This window comes from Falco peregrinus, chromosome 8 (assembly GCF_023634155.1).
Source record: "Falco peregrinus isolate bFalPer1 chromosome 8, bFalPer1.pri, whole genome shotgun sequence".
In the NCBI taxonomy this organism is placed as follows: Eukaryota; Metazoa; Chordata; class Aves; order Falconiformes; family Falconidae; genus Falco; species Falco peregrinus.
Genome location: NC_073728.1, coordinates 2553727 through 2566142, shown reverse-complemented (window position 1 = coordinate 2566142; position 12416 = coordinate 2553727). Strand labels below are relative to the sequence as shown.

The 12416-nt window shown below is 41.5% G+C and overlaps 1 protein-coding gene across 1 annotated transcript in view; it reads right to left on the bottom strand.

The window, feature by feature from the left end:
* The window catches only part of HECW2 (HECT, C2 and WW domain containing E3 ubiquitin protein ligase 2), a 176471-nt gene that overhangs the window by 78230 nt on the left and 85825 nt on the right, over positions 1 to 12416 (bottom strand). Inside the window, exon 4 of the mRNA XM_055812962.1 lies at positions 278 to 372. Within this exon, the coding sequence (XP_055668937.1) occupies positions 278 to 372 (95 nt within the window). The remainder of the gene's footprint in view (positions 1 to 277; positions 373 to 12416) is intronic.

The window sequence follows — 12416 nt, the reverse complement described above, 5'->3', positions numbered from 1 at the left end:
TGTTAAATTGCAGTGAACTGTAAGCCTCAAAATTGAACGCAAGCAAAATCAAATTCTCAGCACAAAAGATTTCATTTAGGCTGTGGACTTTTTACTGTTATTTTACCACAAACACCACAAAACCATGAAAAGTGTTTCTCAATTTTGGTGCTTTTTGTCAGGCAATATAATTTTTCGCAAAAAAATGGTAGAACTAGGATACTTATATTGATAGGTTTGTCTGAGAGTTAATATTATAATCTTATACAAATAAAATGAACAAACAGGCTAAACTTACCATCACAGCCGGGTTTTTCACAGTGATACATGGAGTAGTAGCTCGGAGGGCTCCACTAACACCATGGTAGTATTTAAAACAGATCTTTATTTCAGCTGAAAACAAAACAAAAACCGTATTAAACGCTTCATAAGTGACCTTAGGCAAAAGAGAGACAATGAAAGGAACACGTGCACACAGTCATAATTCACTTCTGTTTGCAGAGTTTGGGCAGTGACTGAGACACCTTCATTATAAAAGCACACACTGTAACTGAGCTATATTTTCTTTCAACCCATAGAAAACTGGAAACCTGTCTTAAAAAGTCTGAATAGTGTTCAGCTAAAGAGCTGGTAAAAGCTGCCATTTATTATTTTTTAAAAAACATTAATTTTAACTACATTTCTGCTCAGGCGGTAAAAAAAACAAGAGATCATTTTTTTCATTTCTTCCCAGTTCTTGTAGTGAGATGTCCATGGTCACTACTGGATAAGAAATGTCCAAGTATTCACAAGCTACAGTTCACACAAAGCCATTTTTGTATGTTTTATACGCACCCAGAGGGAAAGAAATGAGATCATTATTGATCTCTGAAGACAAGTTCATTTTAACATAATAGGGTTATTGTGGATTGCTCTTTTCCAGCAGATTTGTAATTTGCAAATCAAAAAATAATTGCACGTATGCTTTATTCCTAAATTATTTAATCATATGAAAATGGAGATTTTTTTACACATTTTACACACACAGGAGATCTCTACAGCCTTATATATGTAGATGGATTTCAAACCACCGATGAAAATGTCTAAAAATACTCTATTTTGTATTAACTCCTGCAGATCCCAACTGGTAAAATTTCCCTTTCTGCATGACCTTTCAAACCTTTTACTACCGTTTAGTTTGTCAAACGAAAAATACCCCTGATCCTGGTAAAATAAGAGAGTAAACAGGCACAACTTGAGGTTGAGATAAAATACAACAAAACACAAGTTCTAAAAGTTTGGCCGTTAGCCCTACCGATATACTGACGTTCTGGTAGGAGTGGAGATGCAAGTATGGCTGATCATGGTGGAAAGCTGTTATTACATTGGTCAGTGTACTCCTGAAAGCTGGTTTTATACAAATAGGATCCATCAGTCAATGATTCATCTTCAGAAATACTTAAACAGGAAATTAAGAACAGAGCAGCTCGTTATCTCCACTTTGTGTGCTGGGTCCTTCCATTACTAAACAGACAAAGACAAGCAACCTACCTAGTTCTGCAGCTTGTATTTGTTACTATTTCAATATAATCGGCTATGAAAAAGGCTTACTGAGACATTTTCTACTAGGATGATTCTTGTCAGACTTTGGAAGAAGTTGCATGACACATCTGAAGGAAGCTGGAACGTTCTGCACTGGAACACAGGAAGGGTAAACATACCGTATTTCTGGTTCCATTGAATGAAGTTTTGTTTGCTAAACTGCATTTACTGCAAATGAAAGGGCATTATGTTTGACCAAAGCCTGACATCCACTGTTCCTCTGCACTCTTCCAGCCCAGCAGAACAGCTATAATTATGGCTGCCCTTGACCCTGTGGGATTTTCCCTGTCTGGAACAATGCCTCTGGTTTTCTTTTCCATTGGGGTAACTCTTCTGTGTGAGGTTGATAAGGGTTACCTCTGGGTACAGAAATGGCCACAGGCAGGCAGAAATCACGGCGGCCAGCTCAGAACAGAGGATGTGCATGAAAGTCTTGGCAGTTCAGCTCCTCTGACTTGGTTCAACAACACGTCGGTACTCCTGAAGCAGAGAACTGCAATGTTTTGTATAAGGTTTTGAGACACGTACGGCATGTTCCCTGAGGGCTGAGGTATTTCATCTGCAAGATAAAATACCCACTTATCCCTGCTCAGAAGGATCAGAAATCCACCCTGCAAGTCTGCTCAGCCCAAAAGGATTATTTATTTATTTGTTTTTAAATTTGCTGCAGTTATAGGCCAACATTTATTTACTATCTTCCTCCCAGAACAAAGAGCAGGCACCTCAGAACTACCCTTCAAAGACAAATGTCTGGCTGACAGTGCCTCCAGGGATTTAGGAGGTGGAGGAGCTGCTGATCCCACTTCCTCCTCCTCACAGCTGAGTTCACACACAGTCAAAACACGCTCCATTTAACACCAGCTTTACACCAAAATTCAGTATGCAAACAGGATTTCTGATTACCTACAAAGGTTTATCAGACCTAAACATTAGGGGTCAGGACCCGCAGGTTCTTCCTAAACTGAGCAATTCTGCTGACCTACCAACAATGCTTACAGCCAAACAGACACACCAGAATTTCTAGCTCAGAGTTGGAGTTTCAGCACTTGCAAAAGTTGGCAGGTTTTATACCAAGTGCTGGACTCTCCCCACTTTAAAACGCACATATTAAGTAACCAGGACTCAAACCCTGGGCGCCTCAACCACACTGTGAACAGACGACTACATGAGAGCATGGTAAGACGAATGATTCCACAGAGACTTCTGCTTTCTAGCTACATTGCTCAACCTTAGCGTGACCCAAACTTTGTTTTTCAGAGAGTTTCTGGAGCTGATGTTTATTCAGTCTACTGTCACTATCTTCTTTCAATTTGTGACTTCTGACAAGAACCTAGCATTGAAAAGCTGCCGCTTCTATCCTCAGAGAGTCCATAACGTGATGGTGGACAGTAGTTTGCTGTATGGTCTCAGTACACTGACAGATACATTCCCCTAAAGGCTGAAATGCAAAGCTCCCAGCTTTTTTGAGATTTCTTTCCCTCAATGTTTTCTATGAACATTTCAATACCTGTATGTGGCTGGTGATAGAAGAAAACAAATATTTATTCAAGAAACAGATCTGGCGACCCCTTCCATATAAACTAAATTTAAAAAAAAACAAAAACCAAAAAACCAACCTTCAGGACTAATTGCTAAAAATAATCAGAAAAATCAGCATTTGAAAACCTGTCATGAAGACTTTTCCTCCCACTTCCCAACAGGAGCAACACTGATTTAGTTTGGGCTTTATACAGCACTGCACACAGGAATGGCAGCCCTGCTGTTAGCATTGTGTTGCGGGATTAACACAAGAGACGCCGTGCTTGAAATGCAGCATGAAATTGAAAAATGGGCGGCTATCCATCACATGCATGCAGATGTTGCCAAAGTGAATATGGGTTTGCAAGACTGGATCTGCTACACAGCAAGAATACAATCCCTTCACAGGACCAGAGACAACTTAAGTAATTCTTTTCGTGGCTAGAAATGCTAGAAACTGCAGTTAATACTTAACAGCAGAAGAAAACTCAGAGGAATCCTGTCAGTTCCAAACAGCTCAGGATCTAGCTTCTTGACATTTCTTGTACTGTGTTACCAGAAAAAAATGTGGATTAGAACAGTATTTTCTTGATGACTGATGGATTCCTGAGCTCCAAATAAATCGAAAATAGGTATCTGTGGCTGTTCCTGGTAGAACACATCTCAGCCTACCACCTGTAACTAAGGCCCCATAAAGACACAGACCTCTTCAGAAACAGAAAGTTCAATTATCTGCAAACAGGACTTTAATATTTAGAGTTGAGTTCAACACCATATTAATACAAAGGCTTCTCTGAACTGTTCAATATATAAACTGCACAATGTAAATAATATAAACTGCACCACAGCATGCGTCGCCTTGAGTTTTCCTAGTTTCTTTCACTTCTCCTGCCACCTTGCTTATATATGTTTCCTTCAGGGCAAAACCTGCACTTCTTTTTTCTTTCCTACTTCTCTCAAGAAGTTAATTAGCTTGCCTTGTATGTGATCGGTAATGGAAAAGTTCATAGCAGTAAATCCAGCAAGGGAAAGACATCTGTACCTGAGCACAGGGCTATTTGCTGTCTCATTAAAGAAAAATATGACATTTCAGAAGAAAAAGTATTTTAATTCATGGAAGGAAAAAATTACTGTACCTAGACCTGCATTCTTGACACCACACACTCCATTGTCATTGACATTCCTCCAGATATCACACAGGCCACAAGAAATTACTTCTTCATTTAAAAATTAGACAAAAATGAAATTGGGGTATCTATGATTCTTTAAGAGTTATCACACAGCCATATAAAAAGTGATATATATGTTAATTAAACCGAACACTCCATAAAACCATAATCTCCTTTAAAAGTCAATAGCTGTTATCATTTTATAACCATAGTTCAGGTCCATTACATAAAAGTGTTGGAATTAACAAAGGTTTCTGGGACTCAAACATGGACATTTGAATTTCAAAAGAACTCCTGCATGACATTACAGGGTTGTACTTCCCCCTACGGACCACACACTCTTGCTTCTTCAATAAGAGAGATCAGCTTACACCAAATAACAGCTTCTTTTTAAAACATCGCTAATTCCCCCAAGTCCTCCACTTTAACTGCCTTTAACTTTGCCCAGCAAAAAACTGCTTTAAGATAGAAAGATACATGAACTTGGAATACATAAAGACATGAACGTAATTCTGGAAGAATGCGTTCTTTCTAGGAGACTGATAATTCAGGAAAACAAATGCATTCACTGTAAAAACATTTTGCTCCAGATACACCCTAGTCAAATGAAACGCCTGTGTTAGAGGCGGACTCTCCCCACGCTCCACTGAGAAGGGATGGGCAGAGACACCTCCAAAGGACAAGTCAAATCCTGGCTGGGTTACAAGTCTGCGGAGGTGAACAGTGCTCCTGCTTAATGACATGGAACCGGCACAGCAGCTAATACTTCCTGGCCACCGCAGCTAGATGCCAGAAGTTACCTGGGCTGAATTCACGGCGCTCTGCAGATATAATCATATGCCCTCCAACATTCAATGAAGAAAAAGCTGATGCCACTAACTTACCTGAAAAATATGAGATCATGTTCCACAAAACTTATTCCAGAAGACTTTATCACTCTAACGAATTAAGTCACTCACATTCAGGCTTTACAAAGCTATAAAGGGAGATACAATCCAAGGAAAGGCACTGGGTTAAAACCTGACTTTTCCCAGCTGAACCCAAACATCTCATCAACAGCTGAAGGATTTTAGAAGTGCTCTGCACATCCTGCCAGTTGAATTCCTTTTCCTTAGCATGCCAGTTAAGCGAACGCAACCTTTTTGTTTGGACATTCAGCATTCTATTCTCTGCATCACTTTAACCACATACCTCGATTACTTCCTACTGGGAAGTAGCAAACACAGCAGCAGAACACAACCACCAAAGCCAGCTGCCTCCCAGTACTTGCTGTCTCTCTCAGCAGGTATATCATAGAACTTACTGGGCAGGAAAAAAAAAAAAAAAAGAAAAAAGAAAAAAGAAAAAGAAAGAAACCAACCAAACCTAGAAAGCGACTTAAGATGGCTTACAGAAAGATTTTTAAACCAGGATCAGCAACAGAAAATGTCCCAGTGGTGTCTCGTTATCTAACCTGCCTCAAAAGGAAACTGCTTGGACAAATGGTTGTTCAGGTAACAGAGCCCACCTATCCCCGCCAGCCCCACTCCGAGACGTTCTTACTTACAGCCACGAGCACTGCCTATTATATTCCAGTTTGGAAAGCATTTAATTGTAATCTAACCTTTAAGAAGAAACATTGGGGGTAGTATGTGCCGAAGGAAGTCAACAAGGCTTGCCACAAGTGCAAAACATACAAGACCCAATCCTGTTTCAGTTATTTGTGATACTCAAAAATAGCTGTTAAGAGACAACAGATATAAATAGCAGAAGAATAAAAGAAGTATTTCTAACTCAGTGAATGTGTTTATAAATAGGGTAGGGACAATAACCATGAGTCCCCAGACAGCACTGAACGGGTGCTGGTTGCAGGGCACTACACAGATGAGTGTTCCAGGCTCAGAACAATTCCATGTGAGAAAACCGTGACCTTCACAGAAATTAAATTAAATGATTAAAAAAAAATAAAGAATGGATATAAATAATGCATTATGTTAACAGAAGAGCCAATAATAACACTGAGATTTTGGTCAAAACCACTAAAAATACTAAATTGTGCTCATATATCTAGTAACAACTCTTTGCTACAGCAGCCCTTAAAAGCTGAAAGCACATCAATTATTAAACTGATTTTTTTCCCCGTCAGCATACGTTAGCTTTTTTAACAAAGATGGGAGGTGGGAGTCCACCCTGCTAGCTACAAAGTACGGCAGTTTCAGTCTCAATACACCATTTTTGCAGAAGTTTTAATTTCGTGGATGTAGGGACTGAACATGGAGAACTCCACACAAAACCTCACTTGCAACAGGACAGCTTTGTGACTTGTTCCCAGCGGCAGAAAACAGCCCCTAGCCTGGTTTATGCCCTAGAACATGTATGGCTTTTAACTTCTGGGGACTTTGCATATGGAAGTGTATAAGCCCCAGCTACTCTGACGGTGACTGCACTATACTCCATCTCCCTCCCACAGCACCTCCAACACGACCTGTCCTTCCCTATGCTGCAGAAAACTGACTCAGAAGCTGCAGTTTGTAAATGAGCAGCAGCTTTTATCAAGCAGTCTTCATAAAACCCATGCTTCCTTTCACATGCTTTTTCTGTCACCAGCCTTTCCATGGATCATTTCACTCCATCTTTCTGCTAGCTCTGTTCTCCATAAGGAATGTCACCATCTCCGTTCCGCCACAATGCCCCAAAGGGAGTCCCTGCCATCCCAAGCTCCCACACCGCTACACCGAGAAACACTCCCCCATCTAAAATCACTCCTGGGGCAACTGCAGCTTCTCTTGCACCAGAGACTAAAGGTCCTGACATACTTTTCAGGACCCGAACAGTCTGATGCCACGCTAAATACCAGATGACCATACCAAATAGGAAAACATTAAGCTATGTTGCACCTTTGCACTATTGCCAACTGCTCAGAATACTCCTCCTTGAACTTGTCCTTTCCTTTAACAGGAAAAGGATGAAAACTTCTGGATGGAAGGATGGTTGTGGAGCTGTGGCCATATTTAGCAATCCTTCTGTAATTTACACAGCAAACAACTTGAGGGAGCTGTGTAGCGAGTCACTGTTTTCCTTCCCCCACATTTTAGTAAGCCTAGCACAGGACGCTTTGAAGCCACCTCTACTACATGAGTACAGAAACGGCATCTCAGGCGTATGGATGCTCAAATTCACCTTCTTGAATCTCTAAAATGACTGAGTTCTCTTTCATGCTTACGTGACACTTCTGTTCCTCCCCAGTGAAAAGCAAGAGGAACACCTGCCTCCATACTGGCTGGCTCGGCAGTTCAGAGCCACTCACTTTGTCTCGAGGTGACAGCTTAAGGACACCAGCTGTTTGTGATGGTGAGCTGGACATCATACTTTGCAAGTATTTTCTTTGTCCTTCGCATATTCTTCCCTTCGTCCCCTCCCTCAGCCACTCCCCTCAGAGCTTGCTTGCATTTCTGGAACACATTAAATTTCTCATTATTTCACTGTTCATTCCTTTGATTCTCCCTTCTCAGGGTAGAGTCTACAGAAATTTTTTGTGTTGATTTTTGTCTAAAGCAAGTCAGAGTTTTCTTTGATCATCCCTGTTTTGCTCATTTTTGGATGCTTTGGATCAATTAATGTCTGGTTTTAGTATGAAGATGATGAGGCTCTCCCTGCCCTTCTTTCTGCAGGTTGCTTGATCTGAATAGAGCAGATGGCAGACTATGCCTTTACGCGTTAGTTGCTTGGGAAATAAGAGATGCTGAATCCATAGGGAGGGAATTTAAGAGGAATAATCAGAATGACTAGAAAATTAAGTCAGAAGACTGCAGATACACAGTAATACGAAACTCAGAAAAATGCTTATCCAAGGCATACCTTTAAACATAAGCATAAATTCCACAGACCTCAGTGAAACTATTAATAAGTTTACAATTACACTCATGGGAAAACAGCTCCCCAAATCAAGGCACAATATGCTTTTCTTAAAAGATACAAATATGAGAACTGCCGAAAGAACCTGAGACCCAGTCTAGCTGACTCCCACCGATTAACATTAATGCAATTAAAATGAAAATACTCCTTCTGCATGAGATTCATTTGCATATGGCTTGTTAGCAAAGCTATCATCCTCTGCACTTTGCCCTACAGAGATGTCACATTGCTGGTGAAAAGATCTCTCATGTCTCTAAGTTCCAACACTGCTAGGGAAAAGACACAACCAGTTCCTGGGATAACATGAACACCGAGTGATCTCAACCCACCATCCAACATTAGTAACTCCTGTTCCTTTCCTTGCCAAAGAGACAGACAACTTCAGGCCAGTTCTGACTGCAAATCCTGACGGATTACTGTAGTTACTAAGTGTAACTGTTACCACGCATCGTCAGTTCTCATTGCCAGAGCTGGTTCAAGGCTTCTCATGCTCGCAGCAAACATCCCTCTTCTCTCCTTATGTATCGGTAGAGCAGGGAGCCTGCCAATCATGCAGGTATAGCATGATAGGTGGTGGCAATTAAGCATCACCTGTGTTCCAAAAAGGAAACAGCTCCAAGCCAGAAAACCCTGGAGTGACATAAGCCCAGCTCTAACTCAGTTATATACCCAGCTTACCACCAGCCTGCTGGAGCTTCTCTACATGTCGGAGCATGAGCAATAAATACCAGGAGGACTGGGTCAACACTAATGTCGTCATGTTCAAGAGGGAGACTTGCAAATCTCTGCATCACTATGGTCTCTGAACAGACTGGCAAATCACAGAGTGGTTTGGGTTGGAAGGGACCTTAAAGACCACCTAGTCCCACCCCCCTGCCCTGGGCAGGGAGACCTTCCACTAGAGCAGGGTGCTCCCAGCCCCGTCCAGCCTGGCCTTGAACCCTCCCAGGGACGGGGCACCCACAGCTGCTCTGGGCAGCCTGTGCCAGCGCCTCGCCGCCCTCACCGTGAAGAACTTCTTCCTAGTATCTAATCTAAATCTGCCCTCTTTCAGTTTAAAACCATTACTCTTTCTCCTACTGCTACAGCCCCCACTGAAAGGTCTGTCCCCAAAGCTGCAGCCCTGCTGAAAAGGAACTGGGCTCCGGATGGACGCAGAGTTCAGTAAGAGCCAGCACACACTCTCATTGCAAACACAACCAACCACCTCACAGGCTACATTGGAAGGCGCGTGGCCAGCAGATAGATGGAACTTACTGTCCCCCTCTACTTGGTAGTGGTGAGGAAGATTTGAGTGCCTTTATTTGAGTGCCTAGCTTCAAAAGCATGGAGAAAATTGAGAGGGGACAGCAGAGGGCTACAGAGATGGATGGGATGGAGAAAACATGACTTACAAGAACAGGCTGAAGGAGCTGGCCTCGTTTAGCCTGGTGAAGAAGAGGTTAGGGCAAGACAAGTATTATAAACTCAACTCTTCCCAGTTTATCAGATTTTAAAAGGGGCAGTGACCCCAAATATAAGCTTTAGCCATTCAGAGTGGGCACCGGAGAAATCTTTTTAGCTGGAACAATCCTGCAGCACTGGAAAAGGTTACCTGCAGCATATGTGAAATCTCTGCCTTTGAAAGTTTACAGCAACACCACGCTTTACAAACCACAGCTGACCAGGTGGAGTGTTAGTCCACTTAGAGCAGGAGGCTGCAACGCAGCCAGCACTCCTGTGCTGTGATTAGCCTCCAGCTGAGTTCAGATTGATCCATTTACACATTTTGTCCATGCTGGTCTCCCAAACACTGTTGCCTCTTATTGGAGCTGCTGCTTCAAAAACCTGGGGATATTGCTGCTGAATCTGGGACTGCCCTCCACTTGATCTTCTCATTCCTTGAGAAGCACGGTCAGGTTGCTAATGGCCTGATGCATGTCATTGCTGTGAGGGGTAAATAGGACAAACCCCTAATACCATGACTTTTATCTGGTATACTCTGCCCCTTAGCAAAGGTATTTCTAAACACAAGAAATCTACAACTGTAGATTTCTTTCCAAAATCTGGAAAATAATGGCAGATTAAAGCATCAGAGATACCTTAACTTCAATAATCAGGCACATATTTTCTAGGGATGTTAGCCTCTCCATTTGCCTCTCCCTCCTGCTCCCCTGCTATGATAGTGGCATCACAGGCAGTGCTAAACTGAGCACAAATTGTATCAGCACCATGGCAGGAGAAAGATGCTAACAGGGGAGCTGAGTTTGCTTCTGTGGCGGGCACAGGCTGGGCAGTGGCAGTGTCTGCGGAGCACAGTGAGAGCCCTGACAGCACGGCTCTTCCCACACCGCAGAGGCATTAACGCTGTAGTCGCACCTGAACTGTGCAGCCACCTGCTGCGTTTGCCTGAGCTGTGATTTAGTGATCTGAGGAATAAAAAACAAAGGGGGTGGGGGTGGGGGGGTGAAGCAGCTGCCTGTAGTTGCAACAGAGTCAGTTCACCACCTGTAAGCCACAAGATAAAGCTCTACTGAGCAAATGTGGTCACACACCTGTGGAGCCTTCTAGTATAAAAAGTGGAATCAGAAATTCAGTGAAGTGTTTCAGTGCAATTTTTGGCCTCTCACTAGAAACACAAGTGTCACTGGTGGTATATTTATCTGCTATACTATATGCTATAGCAACATATGCTCATAAATATTCCTTTACAGTTCTCAGCTGCTGCATAATTGCTTGTCTCCAGTTCATTGTATGGCAGCAGAACTATTCATTAGTAAAGCTAACCATGACCAAAGAATGCATATCCTGCACTCTTTCAGTTGGTTAAGAAAAGTGCAGTTAATTGTGAAATGCTAAGTCGGTCGCAGCTGATTTTAAGTCAAAACTTCTAGTTCTTGAAGCACTAGTCTAGGTTACTCACATGAATGGAAAATGTTCTTCATTCATAAGGAATGTTCCTCATCTCCATTCATTATGGTGCAACACATAACCAGCTAAATCCTACAAACATCCTTGAAGTCAAACTGCCCACATTGGCAACAATGCTATTAGAGTATACGTACAAGAAAGATGAGGCAATGAACATTTCTAATGTACATTTTGATCTGCTTTAATATACCACTGTCTTTGGCACCAGGAAAGTTATCTTGATCTTCATTATTTTCTTGATCTTCAGCTCAATATTTTTTTCCTGTGATGAGCTCCTGAAAATTAATTTAATGTTCTCCTATTAAAGCTTGCTGTCTTTTTTTTTTTTTTTTTTTTTTTTTAAGAAATGTGCTGCATAACGCATAGGGTAACCTGGCAAGATTCCATTATGAGTTCTACAAATAAGATCTGAAAATTATTTATAGTACAGCGTATACAACACCTCTTGAAATATGTGTATCGCTTTTATATCAGTTAATTAGAATAAAAACTTCTGCCAAGACCTACAGTTAGAAGCACTGCAGCATGCACTAAAGTAATAAGAGTGGGAGTATTTTTTATTTTATTTTTTTTTTTAACTTATGAAGATTCATTGCTGTGAGGCTAAACAGGTGGTAAAGCAGCTCACAGCTCTTTTGGTACCGATTGCCACTTTGATGCTTGGCACATCAGAGTTTCCAGCAAGCTCAGACACAACATCCTAGGGTTAGAATATCAATTTCTTTAGGGGAGATATAGATATATATATAATATACGTTAGATGGTAAGATAGCTCCTTTTCATCAAAAAGCAAAAAAAAAAACCAAAGGAAAAAAAGGCAAAAACCCAAAGGAAAAAAATTTTTTAAAAAAAACCACCACACAGCAGAGTGGCTTAAATTCCTATAAATCCTGGTCACCTAAAGGAGTGACATAGCTGGCCGATTTTAAGTTTGGCTACCAATACTCCTTATGGAGTTCAACTGAAGATTTTTTCTGCCACTCACACAGAGACTCTCAACATTTCAAAACTGGCTAGTGCACTTCCCAGCAAACCAAAAATTCAGCTGTGAAATCCTGATGCAACTGGACAGGAGGCTGGCACTTCCTAGAGACAAATCTAACCTTCATACTAACAAACATTAGCAAGTACTACTAGCTTATTACATTTTCCTTCATGTGCATTTACTGCTAATGTTTGTCCAGCCGAAATTTTGAACATCTTGGGAAGGGATTTCATCTTTCAAAGCATATATACTGGATGACATTGCACAAGGCAATTTCTTCCTCCCTTAAACTGAAGCAAGCTGTCCAAGATCATCCTTAGAATACAAACGTACATCTAAGCTCAACTCCATTTTTTTAATGTCCAGCAAACACACTAGAA